Source organism: Anomaloglossus baeobatrachus, chromosome 8 (assembly GCF_048569485.1).
Source record: "Anomaloglossus baeobatrachus isolate aAnoBae1 chromosome 8, aAnoBae1.hap1, whole genome shotgun sequence".
NCBI lineage: Eukaryota > Metazoa > Chordata > Amphibia > Anura > Aromobatidae > Anomaloglossus > Anomaloglossus baeobatrachus.
The window spans coordinates 130573948-130601698 of NC_134360.1; the positions used below are offsets into that span (position 1 = coordinate 130573948).

A 27751-nucleotide genomic window follows, 5' to 3' on the forward strand; every position below is an offset into this window, starting at 1 on the left:
AGTTCCCACTGCGTTACTTCAGATCTTACTGGTTTGTGAGTTTCAGCACAACCCAGCCCAGTGTTATAGTACAGCTCGTAACGGTGACTTCGCCTTGTAGAAGTTCCACGTTTAGTCTCCCTACAGGGATGAGGATCGGGTTCCCATCACCATGGTTAGTGTAGAACATTGTGCTCTCAGATGCTCCTGGAGAATCCACTCGTATTAGCAAACTTCAGTTACATTACAGTTAGAGTGAACCTGTTAACTTGACAGCTTATTGGCCTGGCCATTAGAGTCCTGTCCTCTAGCTCTTATTGTCTGGGGCTGTTCTGTTCAAGGATTGGTTTCTCGTTTCAATACTTTTTACACTATGTGTCTCAATCAACCCATAAAGTTTGAGTAATCTTATCTCCAGTCTCCTTTCTGCACATTACTCACACAAGCCACCAACTGTTTGCGACCTTCACGACCTACAAACTCTGTTCGTAGTGGACTCTCACTAGATCTTCCATCCCTAAACTGAACTGACTCTTCTAGAATGAGTTCCTTCCTTTTGACTAGTCCCTCTCATTGTGGGTTAGTCCCAACATTTAACTTTTGCTTATTCTTTGGTCTGGTAACTTCCCACACAAGTGCTAAGCCATACTTCACATTACAAAATATCAACATTACGTATCACAGGAACACATTACAATAATTCACAGTTCACCTAGCATATTACATACAAAAAATATTATTCATATTACACAACACTACAATACAATAACACGATTTGTGTCTGCAGGTGAAGGTACACAAAAGTAATAGTCCCCCACTCTTACATTCCTCCTCTCTTTATTGTAGTCCTAGTTTTTTTGGTAACCTAGAAGATCTCAATGCACACTAAATAAAACATTAAAATAACCATCTCTGCTTGAGTTTCCCTGACAATAAAAGATGTCCTTTCCTATTTTGGGTCAGCATGAACATTTTATATTAAGCTATGGGATACGCCTTTCTTCCACCCATCAGTGGAAGGGATAAGTTATCTGTTAGTGTGACGCCCTGGGCAAGCCAGGGGTCACAGGTCATCACACCACCACACCCTACATCCCAGTTAGGAACACCAAGGCTACCAAAATCCTTGTTGCCTTTCTCCAGGGGCTGATGTTCACACCAGGGGGTGGGCCAGGCGGTGGGCTCCGCCCACCGAGGAGTACACAGCCCTGGAGGCGGGAAGAACCAGGCAGATAGGGTTTGGACAAGAAAGAGTAAACAGTGGAGTGGTAGAGGAGCTAAGTGAAGTGAAAGTGAAGTAGTAGTGGAACAAAGAAGAAAAGAGTAAAAGTGAGAGTAGAAAAGCCTGAAGTTGGTCCAGCTGTGTGCAGGACAGAGTCAGCAAGGTCAGCAACGGCGGTGATTGTCTGGAGGGGTGACTGCTCGGAGGTTGCTGGAAGGACCGCGGACGGGTAGTGGCCCGGAGGTCTGGAGCGGTATACGAAGGACAGTCAGCACCAGGGCAGGGGCCTCTCGGACCCCGGCAAGGCAAGGAGTCGCCATAATTTGCCAAATCCATCAGTGAAGGGGACGTCTGTCTTCAAACAACCAAGTCCCGATTGAAGGCAACAGTCCAACCATTGAGGAGAGACACCGCCACCGCCAGGGCACCAGTTTCTCAGGGCCAGCGCCTGCGGGCAAAGTAGGGCTCCTCCGGCCCATATCCAAGCCGGGGAGCGGGTTACCGGTGGGAACCCATCGCTACCAACACAGAAATATTAGGTGCAGAACAAAGGGACATCACCGTCACCTATTGGGAGAGCAAGTGCAGCCGTCCGTGGGAACCGTCTTTCCAGCCGTGTGGTTTACCGAAAAACTGTGTCGACGTCTCAGGCTGAGTGAGTACCACAGTGCCGCAAGGCACAGCGCTGCCCCCGCGTCCCTGCGCCCACCAAGCCCTGCATCTCCCACTTCATCACTGGGCCCCGGGATCACCAACCCCTACCCACGGAGGGGCGACACAACAACTGGCTGCTCCACATCATCACTCCCGGGATCCCCATACAGAGCAGCGGTGGTGTCAACAAATCACCACAACCGTGGGTGGCGTCACGGACAATATACTTTATCCCAAAACCCAATCCCCTTTCACTCACGGGCGAGGAGCGCCGCTAGAGTCCCTGGGATCCGGCCCATCGCTCGAGCCACCGAGCAGCAGCAGGCCGCAGCAGCCGCGGCAGCCGGACCCGAGCAGCAGTGGGAGAGCGCGGCGTCCCCTCCTCCGCCCGCGACAACTTGGCTTCGCGAACAGGATCTTACCGCTCTGCCGTTGGGTAGAGGTGCGCCTTGTGACCGCCGGAGGTATCCGGCTGAAAAATTTCGGAAGTCACCATCTTTGGCGCGAAAAGTTCCCGCTCGAGCGTCTTCTCAAGTAGCAGAGGCGCGAAGGCCAAAACTCCGCCCAAATAGAGGAGTGGCCGGAAAGAAGCTAAGGGGGACGCGATGGCGGCTGGCTGCATGTGAGCGCAGCTATAAAAGCAGGGACGCCAGGACTCTGCAGTCACCCTGTTCCTGGAAGGAGTTGCCAGCGGAATGTGGATGCCGTCCCGAAACACCGTAGCCCCCGCGCCGGGAACCGCAGCGTGGGTGAAAATCCGGACAGCGCAGCTCTACCTAAGGCTGCAGGTCAAGATGCAGCTCCTCATGGAGGAGTGGGAGACCGACATGGCGGACGTTATAGCCACCGTGCGGAGACGCGAGGAGGAGGCGGAGGAAGGGAGGGTGAGTGACCCACGCCCCTATGTCCCCGAGGGACCGGTCGCTGCGGCTGAGGGATCCGGTCCAAGCCCTCTCCCCCCGCTACCTCCCTCGCCACCCATCTCGGAGGCCGTGACCCCGCCACTTGGCCCGCTGCCACCGCAACCGGTAGCAATACCCAGCATGCCCGCCCCGGCGGGCCGACCTGTAGCCGGAGCCCGTAGCAAGCCGGAGGTGTTGCCATGGAAGGCCCCGAAGTCTGCACCGGAGGCAGCCCCTGAGAAGATCCCCGAGCCGGAGCCGATGACCCGTTCCGAGCCGAAGGCCCAGCCGCGGAAAGCCCCTGTACCCTTCCCCCACACCTCGGCTGAGGTGGCGCCGGGTTGTCGCTGCAAGGCGGCGCCCAAGGCCAAGACACCGCGGGACCTGCCGCCCAGAGCCCTGACAGTGGGCAACGTCCATGATGTCCAGCGGGGCCCGACCCGTGCGCCGGAGCTCGCAGCAGCACCGTATTGGGACAGGGAGCCGGTACCGCCGGGCCTGGAGATCGGAGAGAGAGAGAGGAAAAAGGTGGAGCTGGTGGCCCGAGCAATTAGGGAAAAGGAGAACCTCCGGCAAGCAACATTCCGTGTCCGGGGCCCGCTGTACGAAGGACAGGTGCGGCGGTTTGATGTCCGCCGGGGCTACGGGTTTATATATGAACCGGGCCTGGAGGCTGAAGTGTTTGTAGCCCGGCGGGATGTGAATGCCCACCTGCCCGAAGAGCACCCCGGCCGTAACCTGATGCCGGGGGACATAGTGCAGTATACCCGGCACTGTGGAAAGAGGGAGTGGTTCGCCCTAGATGCCAAACTGCGGGGCAGCCAGGAGAGCAGAGTGAGTCCTGCACCCACTCCCTCGGAGGAAGCTGAAAGTCCGGAGTAGGGGCAACGGAGCACCGTTGTCCAGTCCCCGTTGGGACCACCACTGAGTTTTGTTTGTTTGAAAAAGTTTGAAAGTTTAAAAATGAAAATAATAACCGAAGAAGTCATCTGATTGTCTTACCGTGATTGAGAAAACCGGCCGTTGCCGGCACCGTTGTCCCCGTGGGGACCGTTTAAAAAGTTTGGCATGGAGGACTTTCCATGGACAAGCCCGTGAACTTGCAGGGCAACCACAAACGTTAGTGGCTTGTAAATAAGTTGTTTACCTTTACCGTTTCTGCAATTGCTGCCTCCGGAGAGGCAGGTTGGAGGGAGGGCCCTCAGCAGAGCAGGCTGGGGCCCAGCCACCACAGGAACCGGTGGCTACCCTCTGGAGGGGAAGGACAGATCCCGCTCGGGTAACGTGTGCTGGACTTGGGGACAAGGGGTGCTGCCTGGGTTTTAGGGGCAGCATCAGGGCCAGGTTGCTTGGATGGGAGAGAGCGGAAACCGTAACCGTGAACCGTTTTGCAACGTTTAAGTAAAAGTGCCTCCCGTTATGGGAAGAAGTAATAAAAATGTATATATGTTACCGTTTTACTTTTATATTTACAGAAAATAAAACCGGTGTTGGATGGGCAGCCCGCGGACAGTCTGCATTTTGCTAAGGGGGAATGTGACGCCCTGGGCAAGCCAGGGGTCACAGGTCATCACACCACCACACCCTACATCCCAGTTAGGAACACCAAGGCTACCAAAATCCTTGTTGCCTTCCTCCAGGGGCTGATGTTCCCACCAGGGGGTGGGCCAGGCGGTTGGCTCCGCCCACCGAGGAGTACACAGCCCTGGAGGCGGGAAGAACCAGGCAGATAGGGTTTGGACAAGAAGGAGTAAACAGTGGAGTGGTAGAGGAGCTAAGTGAAGTGAAAGTGAAGTAGTAGTGGAACAAAGAAGAAAAGAGTAAAAGTGAGAGTAGAAAAGCCTGAAGTTGGTCCAGCTGTGTGCAGGACAGAGTCAGCAACGTCAGCAATGGCGGTGATTGTCTGGAGGGGTGACTGCTCGGAGGTTGCTGGAAGGACCGCGGACGGGTAGTGGCCCGGCGGTCTGGAGCGGTATACGAAGGACAGTCAGCACCAGGGCAGGGGCCTCTCGGACCCCGGCAAGGCTAGGAGTCACCATAATTTGCCAAATCCGTCAGTGAAGGGGACGTCTGTCTCCAAACAACCAAGTCCCGATTGAAGGCAACAGGCCAACCATTGAGGAGAGACACCGCCACCGCCAGGGCACCAGTTTCTCAGGGCCAGCGCCTGCGGGCAAAGTAGGGCTCCTCCGGCCCATATCCAAGCTGGGGAGCGGGTTACCGGTGGGAACCGATCGCTACCAACACAGAAATATTAGGTGCAGAACAAAGGGACATCACCGTCACCTATTGGGAAAGCAAGTGCAGCCGTCCGTGGGAACCGTCTTTCCAGCCGTGTGGTTTACCGAAAAACTGTGTCAACGTCTCAGGCTGAGTGAGTACCACAGTGCCGCAAGGCACAGCGCTGCCCCCGCGTCCCTGCGCCCACCAAGCCCTGCATCTCCCACTTCATCACTGGGCCCCGGGATCACCAACCCCTACCCACGGAGGGACGACACAACAACTGGCTGCTCCACATCATCACTCCCGGGATCCCCATACAGAGCAGCGGTGGTGTCAACAAATCACCACAACCGTGGGTGGCGTCACGGACAATATACTTTATCCCAAAACCCAATCCCCTTTCACTCATGGGCGAGGAGCGCCGCTAGAGTCCCCGGGATCCGGCCCATCGCTCGAGCCACCGAGCAGCAGCAGGCCGCAGCAGCCGCGGCAGCCGGACCCGAGCAGCAGTGGGAGAGCGCGGCGTCCCCTCCTCCGCCCGCGACATTAGTCCTTTGTATTGATCACAAATACAGTATATTTATACACATAAATGAGCTCTCCTCTGAGACATTTTTTTTTTCTAGGCTAAACAAGTCCAACTTTTCCAACCTCTTATTATATAGAGGCCTTCCATCCCTTGTAATAATCTAGTTGCTTGCCTTTGAATTGACTCTAAGGGTTCGTGCCCATGATTAGGATCTGCTGCGTCCTGGACACGGTGGGTCCTGACTCCTGACCTGCAGGGCCACAAGTTTCCTCCGCTGGAGAATCCAGGACACCGCAGCTGCCCATGCCCACGATTAGGGTTCGGGACGCTGCAGTCTCTCGCTTGTGTTCTCCCTGCAGAGGAAGCTTGCGACTCCGCAGCAAAGAATTGACATGCTTGCGGCTCAGAAACACGCATCACAGGTTAGATTTCACTGTGGGCCGTACACGCACAGTCCACATGGGATTTCTGTGATTTGTACTGTACAACGCAGCATTTTGGACTCAGCTAAAACACTCTGCTACCAAAACGCTGCAAACACAGATTGTGGCGATGTACCCTAACTTCTAAATATCAGTTTCAAAATGTGGAGCCCAAAACTTGATTCCATATTCTAGATGTGGCCTTACAAGTGATTTATAGAGGGGTAACAATATGGTGAGATCACAGGATTTTCTCTCTATTTATGTACCTTAAAATCTTGTTTGCCTTTGCAGCTGCTTCCTGTCATTGAGTACTGCTGCTCAGCTCACTTGTAACTAGAATACTCAAGCCTTTCTCCTGTTCTGTAGTTCTCAGTGTACTTACATTATATGTATATGCAGCAATAGGATTACTCTGTCCTAGGTGCATTACTCTACATTTATCAGCATGAACTCTCATTTGAAAAAGTGTTTGCCCATTCACAGATCTTATCCAGACCATTTTGGAATTTTGTACTGTCCAGGTCACTTTTTAATATCCTATATATTTTAGTGTCATCAGCAAATGTGGCGCCACTGACCTGGTCAGGCACCACTGAGTACTGCACCCATTCTGGGGGCAGTACAATACAGGTAATCCAGAAGGCCGACCGAGGTGTGACTACACAGGCGCATAGTAATCAGGTCTCACACATGTACAGTCAGGGCCAGAAATATTTGGACAGTGACACAAGTTTTGTTATTTTAGCTGTTTACAAAAACATGTTCAGAAATACAATTATATATATAATATGGGCTGAAAGTGCACACTCCCAGCTGCAATATGAGAGTTTTCACATCCAAATCGGAGAAAGGGTTTAGGAATCATAGCTCTGTAATGCATAGCCTCCTCTTTTTCAAGGGACCAAAAGTAATTGGACAAGGGACTCTAAGGGCTGCAATTAACTCTGAAGGCGTCTCCCTCGTTAACCTGTAATCAATGAAGTAGTTAAAAGGTCTGGGGTTGATTACAGGTGTGTGGTTTTGCATTTGGAAGCTGTTGCTTTGACCAGACAACATGCGGTCTAAGGAACTCTCAATTGAGGTGAAGCAGAACATCCTGAGGCTGAAAAAAAAGAAAAAATCCATCAGAGAGATAGCAGACATGCTTGGAGTAGTAAAATCAACAGTCGGGTACATTCTGAGAAAGAAGGAATTGACTGGTGAGCTTGGGAACTCAAAAAGGCCTGGGCGTCCACGGATGACAACAGTGGTGGATGATCGCCGCATACTTTCTTTGGTGAAGAAGAACCCGTTCACAACATAAACTGAAGTCCAGAACACTCTCAGTGAAGTAGGTGTATCTGTCTCTAAGTCAACAGTAAAGAGAAGACTGCATGAAAGTAAATACAAAGGGTTCACATCTAGATGCAAACCATTCATCAATTCCAAAAATAGACAGGCCAGAGTTAAATTTGCTGAAAAACACCTCATGAAGCCAGCTCAGTTCTGGAAAAGTATTCTATGGACAGATGAGACAAAGATCAACCTGTACCAGAATGATGGGAAGAAAAAAGTTTGGAGAAGAAAGGGAACGGCACATGATCCAAGGCACACCACATCCTCTGTAAAACATGGTGGAGGCAACGTGATGGCATGGGCATGCATGGCTTTCAATGGCACTGGGTCACTTGTGTTTATTGATGACATAACAGCAGACAAGAGTAGCCGGATGAATTCTGAAGTGTACCGGGATATACTTTCAGCCCAGATTCAGCCAAATGCCGCAAAGTTGATCGGACGGCGCTTCATAGTACAGATGGACAATGACCCCAAGCATACAGCCAAAGCTACCCAGGAGTTCAAGAGTGCTAAAAAGTGGAACATTCTGCAATGGCCAAGTCAATCACCAGATCTTAACCCAATTGAGCATGCATTTCACTTGCTCAAATCCAGACTTAAGACGGAAAGACCCACAAACAAGCAAGACATGAAGGCTGCGGCTCTAAAGGCCTGGCAAAGCATTAAGAAGGAGGAAACCCAGCGTTTGGTGATGTCCATGGGTTCCAGACTTAAGGCAGTGATTGCCTCCAAAGGATTCGCAACAAAATATTGAAAATAAAAATATTTTGTTTGGGTTTGGTTTATTTGTCCAATTACTTTTGACCTCCTAAAATGTGGAGTGTTTGTAAAGAAATGTGTACAATTCCTACAATTTCTATCAGATATTTTTGTTCAAACCTTCAAATTAAACGTTACAATCTGCACTTGAATTCTGTTGTAGAGGTTTCATTTCAAATCCAATGTGGTGGCATGCAGAGCCCAACTCGCGAAAATTGTCACTGTCCAAGTATTTCTGGACCTAACTGTACTTTTGGGAAGACTCCTGAGAACTTCCAGGAGGGGGCGTGGCCTCCATGTCCACTCAAGGGGTGTGGTAGAGAGCTTGGTTGCTAGGTGGCGTAGGCAGGCACAAGTGGGGAAAGGGAGTAAAGAGGAGGAGGAGTTAAGCAGTTAGTGAGAGGACAGCAGAGAGAGCAGACGTGCAGGTCCCACAAGTGAGCCGGTTTAGTGTGGAGCTCAGGGAGAGTAGACGGAGGGCCCTGGAGCTGCTGCAAGCTAACAGCGTCCGCGCAGTGACTACTGACGGGGGAGATCGGTCACCTAGTAGTGCCACTCGAAATCCACCCAAGGCTAAAGAGAGAGCAAACGGGTGGCAGAGTAAGGAGACTGCTGGGGAGGTACCAGGCCCGCAAACGGCTGACAGGTCCCAGTGCAGAAATAGATTCACCTTTTTTCTGCCAAACCTGCCTGAGGGGGCACTTCAAACCCCCAAGACAACACCACAGAGTCCGCAGCCACATAGCAAAGTGAGGGCCCATAGTTCACAGGAGGCTAGCAGCCGGAGTGACCTGCTCCAGGCTACAAGCAAACGGGACGAAATGAGGGGAGCAGCAACTTCCCTGGGTGACCCCCCGTAGGGACTGCAAGTCGGGGTTACCACAAACAACCAAACGGCTAAGGAAGGCGAGTCAGTAGCCACCCTCACAAGTCAGCCTGAAGGACGCCTGGTTCCAGCCTTGTTCATCCCAGCTACGCCCGTGTTACTCACCCTGCCATCAACAGTGAGTAAAGCCCCTGAAAGACATTCTGCTTGTGTTTGAGTCATTCTGCGCCTTGTGGTTCCACACTCCTACACAGGGCCCTGGGGCTTGCCTCACTCTCAGGAGGCTATTACAACTGACTGCACCCACCATCAGCCCCAGGCTTCCCTTAACCTGCAGTGGCGGTCTCCACTGACCGCAATCCTGAGAGTGGCGTCACGACAATCCCAAAACGAAGGTTCCCTACCTGCGACCAGACCGTCCCATCACGTGGAGTCCCTAAAGGTAATGCACCGCTACACCGCACCTGTGGGGCTTCACACAAACACTAATACTTTGCTCTTAATCACATTTAGAAAGTCTTTAATAAAGAGATTGAAAATAATCAGTCCAAGCACAGATCCCTGCGGTCTCCTCTGATGACTAAAGCCCATTTAGAGAATGTACCATTTACAACGATTGTTTCCCATCTTTTAGCCAAATCCTTACTCATCTGCATGTAGTTTCCCCCAGTCCTTACTTCTGGAATTTCAGTATAAGGCTGTTATGCGGAACAGTAACAAATGACTTTGCAAAGTCCAGATAAATCACATCATATGCATTATCAACATCCATATTTGCCCTTAGCTCCTCATAGAAACCCAACATGTTGGTTAGACATGACTAATTTTTCACAAATCCATGTCAGTTGTCCATTATCATAGTATTCTCTGCAGTATATTTTTGCAGATCATCTCTTATAATGCCCTCAAAAACTTTTTATACTACTGTTGTCAGACTTACTGGATAGTAGTCGCCTGTATTAACTTTCTTACCTTTCTTAAATATTGGTATCACCTCAGCCATTCTCCAATCCTGTAGCACCAACCCTGTTAAAAGAGTCTAAGAAGATGAGATACAGCGGTCTGTCAATTAATGAGCTTAATTCCCTTAATACCCGTGGATGAATGCCATTTGGCCTGGAGGATTTGTCTGTTTAATTTGCTCAGGCACAGCCATACTTCCTCTTGTATTAAACTAGTCAGGTGGTAAACTTTGATTAATGCCTTCTTGAATGATGCCTGGAACATTCAGTTCATTGATGAAAACAAATGAAAAGTGTCTGTTTAATATCTTAGCCTTTCCTTTATCCTCCATAATTATCTTGTTATCACCTCTTAAGAAGCTGATGCCATGTGATTTTTTTTTTATTTTTGGCATTGACGTGCTTATAAAAATGTTTGACATTTATTTTAAGGTTGCTGACGATTTGTGTTTCAGTGCCTTACTTTTCTTGCTTGTTTTCTTAGCTTTGTAAACTGGTCATTACTGCAGATGTGCAGATGTTTTTATAAAGGCCCCATTACACGCAGCGACATCGCTAGCGAGATATCGCTGGGGTCATGGAATTCGTGACGCACATCCGGCCTCGTAAGCGACGCGTTACGTGTGACAACTACGAGCGACCGCTAACGATCCAAAATACTCACCAAATTGTTTATTGTTGATACGTCGTTCATTTTCCAAATATCGTTCCTCGTTCTGGACGCAGGTTGTTCGTCGTTCCTGAGGCAGCACACATCGCTATGTGTGACACCCCGGGAACAACTAACAACAGCATTCCTGCGTCCTCTGGCAACGAGGTGGGAGTCACGTTCATGTGGCTGCTCTCCGCACCTCCACTTCTATTGGTGGCCCGCTGTGTGACGTCGCTGTGACGCCGCATGAACCTCCCCCTGAAAAAAGAGGTTGTTCTCCGGCCACAGCTACGTCGTTAGGAAGGTAAGTCAGTTTGACGCGTCCTAGCGATATTTTTATGGGCAGCGATTTGCCCGTGACACACAAACAACAGGGGCGGGTGTTATCGCTAGCGACATTACTAACGATGTCACTGCGTGTAAAGCAGCCTTAATTGACAGCTGCAGTTAGGTGGCAGAGAGTTGGCAGTAAATCAACTTCACATCAGCTGAGACCTCTCTTCAACAAGGCAAAACAGAAGAAAAGTCACTGGTCTGTCGACATGATGTCACTAGAAGCATGGTAATTCCTGGCAGAAGCAGACCGTGACCAACCGCTCTGAGGTGGAAGAAATCAACACCAGACAGTTATATAGATATAAACTACCTGTCGATTAGTTCTTAGCAATCTAAGCAAAAATTTTAATAATCCTGAATAACCCCTTTAAGACTCTTAAGAATAAAATAGGCTGTCAGGAGCAAGTCATTGGTGTTTTCATCCCATTCAGGTCTTAACTGAGCAGTAGCTTCACTTCTTGAACTGGTTCCAATATGTTTTATTATTTTTCTAGGAATATGCAAACTGCCTTCATCACAATCTATGGTTAAGGAAGTATCTATGACAAAAGGAGAAATGGCTACACGGTAAGTAAGGCATTCAATGACATATCAATGAATTATGAACTTCAATAGAAAAAAAATACGGTACACTTTACATGGCCTGGGGTCTACTATCAATGTTTTATTTGTATTACTTGGTGTAATGCCTGCATCCCTGCACTGCCCTGATGCCTCCTTCCCACAAGGATGCCGACGTGCTGTCAAATGCAGCCAGCCATTTGAGTCCTCCCCGCTCCCTCCTTCTACTCCCTCCAGGGAGCTCTCTTAGCCTCAGGTCTCCAGGCTCCCGTTTCTGTTCATGTCGAGCAGATCTGGCAATATTCTTAGGGTACGCACATGTGAGCTCTCCGCTTCTTAAAGGGACAGCACACGCACTCTAAATGGCCCCAGCCTATGGCTGAGAGTCTATGGGTATTTAAGGCACCTTCCCCTGTGGGGATATGCCTGAGAAATTAAGTTCCTAAAGTGTTGCGTTTCAGCTAGTATTTCAGTCTAGTGCAAGCCCCCAGTTTCTACTTTTGCTTGCTGCCCTGAATTCGTCCTGCTAGTCTCCAGTACTGACTTCTGCCATGCCCCTTCATGGTAAGCCCGGCTGTGGCTTGACACATTGTATACTTAACATGATACCACTCTCATACATACTTAACATAATACCACCCTCAATCATTGCACATAAACAGACTTAGCAAGGCTCATATGGAATGGACTTTATTCAGCATAAGGCAATGAGCTTAACCCCTTAGCGACGCAGTTAAGTTACATCCTAGCGATCATAGTGTTAATCCCCACTTGCTGCTGCGGGCTGCATGTGGGGATCAGTGCACATCTCAGCTGATATATACAGTTGACGTGTGCCTGCTAGGCACGAGTGGAATCATTATCTGCCCGTGCCTTTTAACCCCTTAAATGGCGCTGTCAAGAATCTGTAACAGCGCCATATTAACGGCGATAGCAGTAGATCCGTACTCCCTGCTCGATACCGGAAGTCACGTGACATGATCACGTGGCTCTGGTGGTTGTCATGGAGGTGTACCGCCCCATGCTTGGCAGCCGAGCCACTCGGATCCGGACCTTCAGTGGGTGGCTCGAGGGTCTCCGGACCTGGGGGTCCTGCGGTCACTTCAATCAAAAGGGGTTTTGTGGTTTGGGGACGTAGGTGAACGGCCATAGCCGTGTTAAGTTTGTGACGCCACCCACGGGATGTGGTGAAGGTGGACACCACCGCTGCGGTTACGGGGCACCCGGGGGAGATGTTGCGCAGCAAGTTGTTAACCCCTTCGTGGGCAGGGATGGTGGCCCCGGGACCCGTTGGGGTGTTTGGCGGTGCAGGGAGATGGGCAGCAGGAGGGCACTGATGTACTCACTATTAGTAAACACACGAGTCTCTGGTAAACTAAGGTGATGGTGGTCGGTGCCCGCAGCCGGCTGCAGTCTGGTCCCCCACCAGGCAGGTGGTCTCTGTCTTTCTCCTGCACCTGTTTGTGATGGTGGACTACCTGCGCTTGCAACTTCAGGAGTCTGCTCCTGGCTTGTGGTTGCCTGAAGAGCCCCTTGCCCGCAGACTCTGGCCCATGGGATCTCTCAGCCGTGGCGGTGGCTGCTTATCCCCCTCGTTGGGCTGTTGCCTTCAGTCTGGACTTTAGGTGGACCAGGACCTCTAGTCCTGGCTGCAATCAGTGAATTAGCTAGCCCCCAGTAGCTTCTGGACCTAGCTTCAGGGTCTGAGTACCCCCTTTGGGCTCTGGTTTTCGAGTCGGTTCCCCGGGTCGGTACCGGAGGGCCACTACTCTGTCCCAGTCCACCTCGGTTCCACCGAGCCGTCTTCCCAGCTCCTGCAGACGGAGACCGCCGTCTACCTCCCAGCCAGAGGTACCAGGGCTCCTACCCCGGCACCTGCTCAGTTTGGGTTCTTGCTTACACTGGAGCTGCACAAAGCTCCAGCCCACACACCTCTCCACTTGAACTCTAGAATTGAACTCCTGTACTTTCCCGCCCCAGGCCGTCTGAACTCCTCGGTGGGCGTCTTCCAACCACCTGGTTCCGCCCCCTGGTGTGTCCATCAGGCCCTGAGGGTGACTAGGTGTTAGGTCCGGGTGATGGTGGATCCTCTGGGCCGTGCACCAGACTCCCCCAGTGAGGCAACCTGGAGCTAACCCCTATACAGGGACTGTCCGGTCACCCCACCAGAGGGCCTAGGTACACGGTAGCCGGAGTACTAGTGGGACCGGGATAGCGTCCCTCAGGGAACGGGTAGAACGGAGTCTCTAGAGCCACAGAGTTCTTGGAGACAATTAAGGGAGTCCGGTACGGGTGCTGGTTAGGAAGCTCAGACGGGATCCGGGTTAGCTGGATGTGATGGGGAGGCAGCCGGGTGAAGCCGGGGATCACAGACAGGCACAGGCAGATGTAACGGTGGTGGGATTCCCCGCTGACGGACACCGGAGGACCTCTTGGCAAACCCGGATTCAGGAGCCGGTTACGGAGGCAGAGCAGACTCTACGAAAGAGACAGAGTTAGCACAGGCAAGGCACATGGGGACCTGGACTCCTAGCTTGCAGAACTTGACGAACAGGCGACGCCCTCCAGGCAGGGAGCTCCTAATATACCTGACCCTGACTGATGCAATATCCTGTTTAGGGAGTGCAGGGCCTATAAGAGGAAGTCAGTAACCGCGCGCGCCCTAATGCACATGTGTGACGCCCGGGTGCCGGAGGCCAGAGCAGGGAGTGGTGCCGAGGAGGACGTGTGGCTGGAGGCAGGAGACCCGGGGACAGGAGCGGTGAGTGAGAAACGACGTCGGGACCCGGGGAGCGTGACAGTACCCTCCCCCCCAGGCCCCCCTCCCCGCAACCGGGACAGAAAGGCACGAATCAGAGGAGTACCCACATTCTCCCGGGGTTCCCAGGACCTATCCTCGGGACCATAACCTGCCCAATCGACCAGGAAGTACTGCTGTCCCCTGACGGTCTTCATGGCCACGATATCTCTTACCGCATAGATGTCATCATCGGCTATGGGAGGAGGAGGACAGGCATCAGAGGAGAAGGGACCGAGGACAACAGGTTTCAGCAAGGACACATGGAAGGAGTTGGGTATCCGCATGGAGGGCGGTAGCTGCAACTTGTAGGACACCTCGTTGATCTTCCTGAGGACCTTGAAGGGACCGATGTACCGCGGACCCAGCTTGTACGAAGGAATCTTGAGTCGGACGTACTTGGAGGCAAGCCAGACCAAGTCCCCAGGAGAGAAGCAAGGAGGATCAAGACGTCTCTTGTCCGCATGTTTCTTCATTCGTGCAGCAGCATGTCCCAGGGAGGTCTTGACTGAGGCCCATATAGCGGAGAAGTCTCTGGCCAGGGCATCTGCTGCAGGTACATCGGAAGCTGGAGAGACTGGTAACGGCACAGAAGGCTGAAGACCATAGACAACATGGAAGGGAGAACTGGAGGTGGATTCGCTGACTTGGTGGTTATGAGAAAATTCAGCCCAAGGAAGGAGCGTGGACCAGTTGTCCTGGTGGACATTGACGTAGTGACGAAGGAAGGTGGTCATGATCTGGTTGACTCGTTCCACTTGTCCGTTTGACTGAGGGTGGTAGGCAAAGGAAAAGTCCAGAGACACCCCCAGGTGTTCACAGAGAGCCCTCCAGAAGCGTGAGGTGAATTGGGTTCCTCTGTCGGACACGATATGGGCAGAAAAGCCATGCAGCCGGAAGATGTGCTGTATGAAGGCATCCGCAAGCTCTTGAGCAGAGGGCAATCCGGCCATAGGAACAAAATGAGCCATTTTCGAGAATCGGTCCACCACGACCCAGATGACCGTATGACCGGAGGACAAGGGCAAGTCCGTGACAAAGTCCATGGCTATGTGTTGCCACGGAATGGAAGGAGTCGGCAGAGGGAGAAGAGGACCAAAGGGCAGGTGCTTAGGCGTCTTGTTCCCGGCACAGGAGGAACATGCAGAGACGAAGGCGGTGACATCCGTACGAAGAGACGGCCACCAATAGTGACGGGCGATGACGCCCCAGGTTTTCTTCTGGCCGGCGTGTCCGGCCATTTTCGAGGAGTGTCCCCATTGGAGGACCTTGAGTCGGTCGGTCTCCGTGACGTACGTCTTCCCAGGAGGGATCTGTGCCAGGGAGACGGGAGCCACCGGGATGACCTTGCTAGGACAGATGATGGGCTGGCTTGTCTCATCCTCTTGGTCTACCGGAACAAAGGACCGAGACAGGGCATCTGCCCGTATGTTCTTGTCCGCAGGCCGATAGTGTAGCTGAAAGTCAAACCTGGCGAAGAAGAGAGACCAACGTGCTTGGCGCAGATTCAGCCTTTGAGTGGAGCGTATATACTCCAGGTTTTTGTGGTCAGTATAGATGATCACCGGGTAAACCGCTCCCTCCAGGTGATATCGCCATTCCTCCAACGCCATCTTAACGGCCAGGAGCTCTCGATCACCAATGGTATAATTGCGTTCTGGGGCTGAGAAGACCTTGGAGAAGAAGCCGCAGGTGACCATCTTCCCGGTGGCGGATTTCTGCATAAGTACGGCTCCTGCCCCTGCGGAGGAGGCGTCAACCTCCAGGGTGAATTGGCGGTTCAACTGAGGACGGTGAAGTACGGGAGAAGAAGCAAAGGACCGCTTCAGAGAGCAGAAGGCGGCTTCGGCCTCGGGTGTCCAAGCCTTCGGATTGGCCCCCTTCTTGGTCAGGTCGGAGAGCGGAGCAGTTAGGGTCGAGAAGTGAGGGACGAACTGGCGATAGTAGTTAGCAAAACCGAGGAAACGTTGGATGGCTTTTAGTCCCGAAGGAGGAGGCCAGTCGAGGATAGCAGAGACCTTCCCGGGATCCATCTGCAGTCCGGTGTCCGATATTACATAGCCCAAAAAGGGGAGGGATGATTGTTCGAACACACACTTCTCGTGTTTGGCATATAAGCGATTCTTCCTCAGCCTCTGTAGCACGATTTGCACGTGCTCTCTGTGGGTACATAGGTCTGGGGAGTAGATTAAGATGTCGTCCAGGTATACGACTACACAGACATAGAGGAGGTCCCTGAACACGTCGTTCACCAGCTCCTGGAAGACTGCCGGAGCATTGCAAAGGCCGAAGGGCATCACGCAATATTCATAGTGCCCGTCCCGGGTGTTGAAGGCGGTCTTCCACTCATCCCCGGAGCGTATGCGAACCAGGGTGTAAGCCCCACGGAGATCCAATTTGGTGAATATACGGGCTCCCCGGAGCCGATCGAAGAGTTCAGGGATGAGAGGCAGGGGGTATTTGTTTTTCACTGTGATCTGGTTTAGTCCCCGGTAATCGATACAGGGCCGTAGGTCGCCTTCTTTTTTCTTGACGAAGAAGAAGCCCGCACCAGCCGGGGACGAGGACCTGCGAATGAACCCCCGTGCCAGGTTCTCGGTGATGTATTCAGACATGGCCCGGGTCTCAGCAGGGGACAAAGGGTATATCCGTCCCCGAGGGGGTGTGGTTCCCGGCAGAAGGTCAATGGCACAGTCGTAGGGTCGATGTGGAGGCAATACCTCCGACTCCTTTTTATCGAACACATCCGCGAAGGACCAATAGGCTGGAGGAAGACCAGGTAAGGAGTCCGGGGCCGGAGGACGACGGACGGGCTGGACTGACTGGAGGCAGTTCTCATGACAAGACGGGCCCCAGCGGATGATTTCTCCAGTACGCCAGCTGACCGTAGGTTCATGTACCCGTAACCAGGGTAAACCCAGCAGAAGCGGATGAGACATGCGTGGTAGAACATAGAAGGCGATTTCTTCGGTGTGTAGCGCACCGATACGCAGTTTCACAGGTTTAGTGACGAACAGGACGGAATCAGAGAGGGGTTTCCCATCCACAGAGGCTATCACAAGCGGTGTCTGCAGCGGGGTGACAGGTAACTAGTACTTGTCAACTGTGGCCTGGTGGATGAAGTTACCCGCTGCCCCGGAGTCGAGATATGCCTCTGCCGTGAAGCGGGTTTCTCCTGTTGTCACCTGTACAGTCCATGTCACTGGGTCAGAGAGCTTCCCAGTACCTAGGGTGGCCTCTCCTACCAACCCTAGGCTTTGGAGTTTCCCGGTTTCGCTGGGCAGGCACGCACCTGGTGTGCGCCGTCTCCACAATAGAAGCAGAGACCCTTGGCGGCTCGTTCCGCTCGACGCTGCTCGGAGGACCGTAGCCGGTCCACTTGCATGGACTCCATGGGCTCATGGATGGAGGAGCCAGAGAGCCCGGATGAGGAGAGGATAGGCTTCTGTGGAGAAGCGGAGTGCCTTACAGGGCGCCGCTCGCGGGACATTTCCTTAGACCTTTCTTGAAAGCGGAGGTCTATCCGGGTTGCGAGGGCGATCAGGGAGTCCAAGGTGGAGGGGACGTCTCGACCGGCCAGCTCGTCCTTGATACCAGGGCTGTGGAGTCGGTAAGCCAAACCTTCGACTCCGACTCCGACTCCGACTCCTCAAATTCTCTTGCACCGACTCCGACTCCGGCTCCGACTCCGACTCCGGCTCCGACTCCGACTCCTACATATATTGCTTATAGTTAGGTGAAAAATTTATTGTAGTACATGAATATGTGTATGTGAACATTAGACATTTAATAATTTTTATGATACAATAATCAAGATATTTGGATAGAACATAAAATATATTTATTGGAATACAACTTTAGAACACAAAAAACTGTAATAAATTGTAAATATGTAATACACTATGTAATATACAGTAGATTACATATATATCTTGTGTGTGTGTATATACACTGTATATATATATATATATATTATATATATTACATATTTACAATTTATTAGTTTTTTTGTGTTCTAAAGTTGTATTCCAATAAATATTTTATGTTCTATCCAAATATCTTGATTATTGTATCATAAAAACAATTAAATGTCTGATGTTCACATTGTACTACAATAAATTTTTCACTTAAATATAAGCATTATACTAAATGTTGTTATTTAGTAAAATATTCAGCACATTCTGCATTGCACTCCTGTCCCCAATTTATTATATATTTTAGGAGTCGGAGTCGGTGCATTTTATACCGACTCCGACTCCGACTCCGACTCCACCAAAATGAGCTCCGACTCCGACTCCGACTCCACGACTCCGACTCCGACTCCACAGCCCTGCTTGATACGACCGGTAAGCCCCTCCCAGAAGGCGGCAGTCAAGGCTCCATTGTTCCACCCCAACTCAGATGCCAGCGTGCGGAACCGGATGTCATACTGACCAACTGTCAAAGTTCCTTGGCGTAGCCTGAGGGATGAGGCGGATGAAGAAGCACGTCCGGGTTCATCGAACGCGGTGCGGAAGGTGTGCAGGAAGTCCTGGATGTTGGTGGGTACTGCATCTTCCCTCTCCCACAAGAAGTTCATCCATGCCAGTGCTTCACCCTCCAGATGAGACATGACGAAGGCAACCTCAGCTTGGTCGGAAGCGAAGAGATGTGGGAGCAGTTTGAAGTGCAGCGAGCACTGGTTCAAGAACCCACGGCAGTTCTTGGGGTCCCCGGCAAACCGAGGCGGAGAGGCTAGTCTCAGTTGCGAGGTCGCAGAAGTTGTCCCTACGGAAGCCGTGGATGTGGCGGAAGTGGACAGGGACGTGGCTGTGGATTGCAGTGTGTTCAGGCGGGTGTCCACTGACGTCATGAAGGCCAACATACGGGATTGGGTCTCTCGCTGACGTACCAGCTCCTGCTGCAATCCGGCCAGTTGGGATGCTAGTGCTTCGGCGGGATCCATGGCCTGTTCGTTCTGTTAGGTCCGGGTGATGGTGGATCCTCTGGGCTGTGCACCAGACTCCCCCAGTGAGGCAACCTGGAGCTAACCCCTATACAGGGACTGTCCGGTCACCCCACCAGAGGGCCTAGGTACACGGTAGCCGGAGTACTAGCGGGACCGGGATAGCGTCCCTCAGGGAACGGGTAGAACGGAGTCTCTAGAGCCACAGAGTTCTTGGAGACAATTAAGGGAGTCCGGTACGGGTGCTGGTTAGGAAGCTCAGACGGGATCCGGGTTAGCTGGATGTGATGGGGAGGCAGCCGGGTGAAGCCGGGGATCACAGACAGGCACAGGCAGATGTAACGGTGGTGGGATTCCCCGCTGACGGACACCGGAGGACCTCTTGGCAAACCCGGATTCAGGAGCCGGTTACGGAGGCAGAGCAGACTCTACGAAAGAGACAGAGTTAGCACAGGCAAGGCACATGGGGACCTGGACTCCTAGCTTGCAGAACTTGACGAACAGGCGATGCCCTCCAGGCAGGGAGCTCCTAATATACCTGACCCTGACTGATGCAATATCCTGTTTAGGGAGTACAGGGCCTATAAGAGGAAGTCAGTGACCGCGCGCGCGCCCTAATGCACATGCGTGACGCCCGGGTGCCGGAGGCCAGAGCAGGGAGCGGTGCCGAGGAGGACGTGTGGCTGAAGGCAGGAGACCCGGGGACAGGAGCGGTGAGTGAGAAACAACGTCGGGACCCGGGGAGCGTGACACTAGGGTTTTATATGTTTGGCTGTGTGTTACCTATGAGGGACAGGTGTAATGCGGGGCCCTATCTGTGACTACCCGGCCCGGCCAGGGCGTCACAGTAGCACAGGGTCATGTGATGACTCCTGTGCTCACATGAATCAGATCCTGTAAGAAACAGCTGAGTACTGCTTGTTACAAGAGATGAGCATCTCTCCCGGTCTGAGCAATGCTGTTCTGATCGGGAGAAATGAATGAGTGATCAGACTGCTGATCGTTACAGTCCCCTAGTGGACCTAGTAAAATTTAAAAAAAAAAAAAAAAAGTTTTTAAAAAATAAAAAAAAATAAAAAAAAAAATTTAAAATCACCCCCCATTCGGCCCATTGAAAATTAAACGGTTAAAAAAATAAAAAATATATACACATTTGGTATCAGAAATGCGTAATCTATGAAAATATATAATCAATAAATCTGCTCGGTAAATGGCGTAGCGGCAAAACAATTCCAAACGCCAAAATTACATTTTTTGGTCCTCACAAATTTTGTGCTAAATGCAATAACAGGCAATCAAAATGTAACATCTGTGAAAAAATGTTACCGTTAAATACGTCAGCTCGAGATACAAAAAAAAAAAGCTATCACTGAGCCATATATCCCAAAAAATGAAAACACTATGAGTTGTGTAAAATGTACACCACTTTTTGTCGGACAAACTTCTGATTTATTTTTTAACCCCTTGGATAAAAGTAAACCTATACATGTTTGGTGTCTATGAACTCGCATTGACCTCAGACATCACACCGAAACATCAGTTTTACCATATAGGGAACAGAGTGAATAAAATATCTCAAGAACAGTAGTGGAATTGCACTTTTTTTTCAATTTTTCTGCATTTAGATTTTTTTTGCTGTTTTCCCAGTACACTATATAGTAAAAGTCATGGTTTTACTTAAAAGTACAGCTCGCTCCACAAAAAAAAGACTCCTCACATGACCATATTGACTGAAAAATAAAAACGTTACGTCTATCAAAAGAAGAATGGCAAAAGAAACCCGGAAACCACAAAATCGGACGGTTATGAAGGTGTTAAAGGGAACCTGTCACCATTTTTTTGGACTATAAGCTGCGGCCACCACCACTGAGCTCTTATATACAGCATTCTAACATGCTGTATATAAGAGCCCTGGCTGGGGCTATAACATAAAAAACACTTTATAATACTTTATAATACTTACCCAACGGTCACGCGGTGGGCCTTATGGATGTCTCCGTTGTCCGCTGTCGGCGCCTCCTCTTTCGGCCATCTTCGTCATCTTTCTGAAGCCTGGGTGCATCATGCGGCTACATCATACACACTCGCCGGTCCTGCGCAGATGCACTACAATAATTTGATCTGCCCTGCTCAGGGCAGATGAAAGTGGGCCTGCTCAGGACCTGAATTCCGGCGAGTGTGTATGATGTCGGACCCGTCATGCTCCGTGACTGGAGAAGAAGGAGCACAAAGATGGCCAAAAGAGACGGCGCCAGCACCGGACAATAGAGGCGCCCATAAGGCCCACCGGACGACCATTAGGTAAGTATTATAAAGTGTTTTTTATGCTATACCCCCAGCCTGGGATCTTATATACAGCATGTTAGAATGCTGTATATAAGAGCCCGGTGGTGGTGGCCGTAGCTTATAGCCAAAAAAAAGTGGTGACAGGTTACCTTTAATAGTCAGTCTCTCAATGAGGACAAAATCTGGTTACACTCCAAATTTAGTCACAGACTTTAGTGGATTACAAAAAAGTTACATATAGGATAATACGTTTTATTTCTATAGCGCCAACATATTCCGCAGCACTTTACAATTCAGAGGGGACATGTACAGACAATATGAGACAATACAAAATAATAAAATTAAGATACCAGAAGGAGTGAGGGCCCTGCTCGTAAGCTTACACAAAAGGTGAATGGGGGGAGAAAAGCTTGTCATATATGGTCCAGCCATCGATTTAATAGGGTGTTCAAAACCAGCTGCATGAACCAGTCATGGGCCAGAATTTATACAGATACTGAGGACAAGAATTGGAAGTAAATTTTTTGAAGGGCAGAAAGGGCCTAGATTAGATTAGGGAGGTGCAGAGATAGGCTAATCTAAAGAAATACGCTTTTAGGGCCCGCTTAAAGGTGTGGATGTTGGGAATTAATCAGATTGCTCTTGGTAGTTTTTTCCAGAGGATAGGCGCAGCTTGTGAGAAATCTTGAAGACGGGAGTGGGAGGTTAGAATTGTTGAGGATGTCAGTCTTCGGTCATTAGCAGAGCGGAGGGCACGGGTGGGGTGATAGAGATGAGGGAGGAGATGTAGGGTGGTGCGGAACCGTGGAGAGCTTTGTGAGTGAGAGTGATACGTTTATGTTGGATTCTGTAGCGTATAGGCAACCAGTGCAATGACTGGCTAAAGGCCCCGTCACACTAAGCAACATCGCTAGCAACATCGCTGGTAACGAACAACTTTTGTGACGTTGCTAGCGATGTCGCTGTGTGTGACATCCAGCAACAACCTGGCCTCTGCTGTGAGGTCGTTGGTTGTTGCTGAATGTCCTGGGCCATTTTTTAGTTGTTGCTGTCCCGCTGTGAAGCACAGATCGCTGTGTGTGACAGCGAGACAGCAACAACTAATGTGCAGTGAGCAGGGAGCCAGCTTCTGCTGAGGCTGGTAACTAATGTAAACATCGGGTAACCAAGAAGCCCTGTCCTTGGTTACCCGATATTTACCTTTGTTACCAGCCTCCTCCGCTCTCACTGTCTGTGCTGCCGGCTCCTGCTCTGTGCACATGTAGCTGCAGCACACATCAGGCAATTAACCCGATGTGTGCTGTAACTAGGAGAGCAGGGAGCCAGCACTAAGCAGTGTGCGCTGCTCCCTGCTCTGTGCACATTTAGCTGCAGCACACATCGGGTTAATTAACCTGATGTGTGCTGTAACTAGGAGACTGGGGGCTGGTCACTGGTGAGCTCACCAGCAACTCGTGTAGCCACGCTCCAGCGATCCCTGCCAGGTCAGGTTGCTGGTGGGATCGCTGGAGCGTGGCAGTGTGACAGCTCACCAGCAACCTCCTAGCAACTTACCAGCGATCCCTATCGTTGTTGGGATCGCTGGTAAGTTGCTTAGTGTGACTGGACCTTAAGAGCAGAGGCATCAGTGAAGCGGTTGCAGAAGAAAATGATCCTGGCTGCAGCATTCAGAATGGATTGGAGAGGGGAGAGTTTAGTAACAGGGAGACCAATTAGTAAAGAATTACATTAATCCAGGCGAGAATGAATGAGAGCGACAGTAAGGGTTTTTGCAGAGTTAACAGTAAGAAAAGGTCGAATTCTCAAAATGTTTTTGAGGTGGAATTGACAAGAACGAGCAAGTGAACGAATGTGGGGATGAAGGAGAGATCGGAGTCAAATATAACCCCAAGACAAAAGGCGTGCTGCTGGAGCGTAATGGTAGAACCACATGCAGAAATGGTAATATTGGGTTTCGGAAGGTTAGGAGAGGGAGGAAACAGGAGAAGTTCAGTTTTTGAAAGGTTCAGTTTTAGATAGAGGGATGACATGATGTTGGAGACAGCGGACAGACAATCGGTAGTATTTTGTAATAGTGCAGGGGTGATGTCAGGAGAAGATGTGTACAGTTGGGTGTCATCAGCATAGAGATGGTACTGGAAACCAAATCTGCTGATTGTTTGTCCAATAGGGGCAGTTTATAGAGAGAAAAGGAGAGGGCCTAGGACTGAACCCCGAGGAACCCCGACCGTAAGGGGAAGAGGAGAGGAAGAGGAGCCGGCAAAGGATACAGTGAATGATTGGTCAGAGAGGTAAGAGGAGAACCAAGAAAGAACGGTGTCCTTGAGCCCGATAAAGCGGAGCATAGTGAGGAGGAGCTGGTGATCCACAGTATCAAATGCAGCAGAGAGATCCAAGAGTATCAGTAGGGAGCAGTGACCATTAGATTTAGCTGTAAGTAGATCATTAGAGACTTTAGTAAGAGCAGTTTCAGTAGAATGTAAGGAGCGGAAACCGGATTGTACAAGGTCAAGGAGAGAGTTATCTGACAGATAGCGGATTCGATGGGAGTGGACCAGGCATTGCAGGTGTTTTGAGATGAATGAGAGATTAGAGACAGGTCTGTAGTTAACGGCACAATTTATGTGTATGCTGGCATGTTTGAAGGAGGAGGGAAAGACACCAGAGGAGAGAGATTGAAAATTTTAGTTAGGTGAGTGGTGACAGCTGGGGTAACAGATTTAAGGAGATGTGAGGGAATAGGGTCACTGGTGCAGGTAGTAAGGATTTGAGGCATATTAAAATTAAGGCATTTCATTTGGTGATTACCTGCAGCTGCAGCAATGGCTGGAATTTACAGACTAGTGCAGACAAGGTGTTGTGGCACTCACGGAACTAGTGTATCCATGGCTAATCTCATACAACCCAATGATGATTTTGACCACTGTGTACAGCATGCTCAGCTACTTTGTTACACTACATGTTGTCTGAGCTGTGTCACACATATTAATACTGTGACTTACAGTGACTATCAAATGTGCCAAAATGCAGCATCATAAAGTACTCTCTGTAGTTGGAGAGCAGACAGTCATGGACACCTTTTCTGCAGCCTGCACACACTCCTCAGCTATCTCTCTAACAAGATAGCGGTTAGGTGATCAGCATACTGAGTCTGTGAAGTTACCTAACTACTTGTGACCTAGCGGGTAGCGTTGTTGATTCCCATTAAGGGCTGTGTGCTGTTCTGTGTTAGGCTACTTTCACACTTGCATTGTGCGGCATCCGTCACAATGCGCTGTGTGACGCATGTGACTGATGCATTGTAAATAGTGTGATAATAAAGGCAACGGATTCCTGTGAACTAACGTGTTGCATTCTTTTAGTTTTCTTTAGCCGAGAGAGAGAGCCCCCATTATCACTGCACACACACCAGCACTACCGCACCCATCATCACCGCACACACCCCAGCACTACTGCACCCAACATCACCTCACACATACCGGCACTACCGCCCCCATCCTCACCACACACACACCGACACTATCTGAGTGACGGCACTGCTGACTGCGCGTTTCACTTCAGTTTCTGCGACGAGCTCACAGCGAGCGTGCTAAGGCCGCTCCAGTCAGCTTCCGATGTAGCAGACCTGAAAGCATCGTGGGACTTCGTGTGGATTACATCAGACCTGGAGGGTATTTGGGGATTTTAATAAAGTGGTGAAAAAGGGTGTTTTGTCTTTTATTTCAAATAAAGGATTTTTTGTTGTTTGTGTTTATTTACTTTCACTTACAGATTAATCATGGGGGGTGTCGCATAGACACCTGCCATGATTGACCTAGGACTTAGTGGCAGCTATTACCCTGATTGCTACCGCACCAGGGCAATTCGGGATGAGCCGGGTAGAGTCCCGGGACTGTTGTATCTAATGGATGCGGCAATTCCGGGCGGCTACATGCTGAAATTTTTAGGCTGGGGGGCTCCCCATAACATGGGGCTCCCCATCCTGAGAATACCAGCCTTCAGCCGCGTGGCTTTATGTCGACTGGTATCAATATTGGGGGGGACCCCACGCCATTTTTTTTAAATTATTTATTTATTTATTGTACTGCACGATATAGACCCGCCCACCAGTGGCTGGGATTTATTTGCAGTGAGACAGCTGTCACTCAGCGTGGGGGCGCGTCTGACTGCAACCAATCATAGGAGTCGGTGGGCAGGGGAAGCACTGAATACGAGATGGAATAATGAGCGGCCAGCATTTCAAAAGCAGGAGAAGCTGCCAGAGCAGTGTGACAGCCGTGCAGCGCCGCGCTGGTGATCAGTGAGTATGAGAGAAAGGGTGAGAGGGAGAGACCGAACGACAGAGAGAAAGGGACCGAGAGCGAGAGAGACAGACCGACCGACAGGGAGAGAGAGAGAGAGAGAGAGAGAGACCGACGACAGAGCGATAGAGAGACCAACAGACAGAGAGAGAAAGAGAGACCAGGAGTGCTTTTAAATGATTTAGAACGTTCTGCTGGACATGCTGGGCATGCTCAGTAGAACTTGACAGAATACTGCACTGGAATCCATTGCCAAACGCATGGCGATGGAATCCAGCACCATAGACATTCATTATGCCTCTTAAGGGTTCGTGCGCACGTTGCGTAATTTCATGCTTTTACGCAGCGTTTAGCACTGCAGCATAAATGCATGCGTCCTGCGTCCACAGCACAATCTATGAAGATTGTGCATAATCCGTGCGCACGATGCTTTTTTGAACGCAGCGATTTGAGTGTCAAAAATTTGACAAAATCACTGCGTTTAAAAATGCAGCATGTCAATTATTCAGTGTGCTTTGGATGCAGCTCCCACTCTGTCTATGAGAAAGGCAGCATCCCGAGTGCATGAAATCGGCATTTTTTCTGCAGAAACACTACATCCATTATGCAGTGTTTCTGTACTGATTTGAATCGCACATGAGCTGTCTAATCACTGCAGAATTTTCTGCAGTGACACGACGCAACGTGCGCATGAGCCCTAATGGATCCCGATGGAATCCTGCCGAGTGTGGTTTTTTTACACGAACAAAAAACAATACACTGCGCGTTCCTTCCACCCGACGGTCACTGACAAAACGACTGATGCGCCACGGGGAGGATGCAACGCCACACCATCTGTTGCAATCCGCCCTTAATAGAAGCCTATGAGGAATAAACGGATTCCTGCAACAGTTACCGTAATATCTCAAGACGGCGGATTGCAACGATGCTGCACAACGCAAGTGTGAAAGTAGATTTAGATAGTTGACAACAGTGAAGGGTAGAGAAGAGACAATGATGCTTCCCAGGTTTGGGAATTAGGACTAAAGGCCACTTTAAGCCTCTTTCACACGTTCGTGAAAAACCACGCACGTTTTTCACGGAAGTGTCAGAGGTGCGTTTTGCCCTCCGTGAGCCGTGTTTATTGCCTACATGTGTTCTCTGTGTGTTATCCATGATAACACACGGAGAACGGGAACTTTCTACTCACATGTCCCTGGCTTTGCTGTCCATGGTGCTGAACTTCGGTCTCCTAACCTGCCGACTCCCCGCTGCTGCTGCTTCCGGCCGCAATGAAGTGAATATTCAATTAACATAGTGAGTGGTGGTCGGCAGCAAGTGACAGCAGTGGCAGAGACAGGAGGGCTGGAGAAGGTGAGTAAAGTTTTTTTTTTTTATCGCAGACACATGTCTTTTCTCCGGTGCGTGTCACACGGAACACATCCGTGTGGTCCGTTTATGCTACGTGTGACACGTTTGCGTTCCGTGTGACACCCGTGATGACGGCGATAAAATGGACATGTTGCCGTGAGAAACGAACGGACACACGTAAGTACGGAACGGACACACGTTCCGTGCAAAATAAATACGTTCGTCCTAAACCATAGGAAGACATAGGTCTACGTGTGTACGTGTCTCCGGTATGTGAGGAAACGGACCATACATATACCGGAGGTACGTACGTGTGAAAGAGGTCTAAGACATCATTGATGGGGTCTGTTACTTAATGCTAGGACTAAGGGGTACTTTGCACGCTTCGACATCGCTACTGCGATATCGTCGGGGTCAAATCGAAAGTGACGCACATCCGGCGCCGGTAACGACGTCACAACGTTTAAAGCCTAGATGCGCTGATAAACGATCGCAAAAGTGTCGAAAATCAGTGATCTGTGTAGCGTCGGTCATTTTCATAATGTCGCATCAATAAGGAGTAGAGATGAGCAAACCGGCCGCGGTTCGGCTCGAGTTCGGTTCGCCGAACGGAGGTCTCGTTCGAGTTCGGTTCGGCGAACCGGTTCGGCGAACCACTCGAACTGCATAGGAGACAATGGGAGGCAATCACAAACACATAAAAA

At 50.5% G+C, this 27751-nt stretch overlaps 1 protein-coding gene across 1 annotated transcript in view; it reads left to right on the forward strand.

The window, feature by feature from the left end:
• LOC142249964 (flavin-containing monooxygenase 5-like) overlaps positions 1–27751 on the forward strand; it is a 255743-nt gene that overhangs the window by 209887 nt on the left and 18105 nt on the right. Inside the window, exon 7 of the mRNA XM_075322000.1 lies at positions 11302–11374. Coding sequence (XP_075178115.1) covers positions 11302–11374 — 73 coding nt within the window. The remainder of the gene's footprint in view (positions 1–11301; positions 11375–27751) is intronic.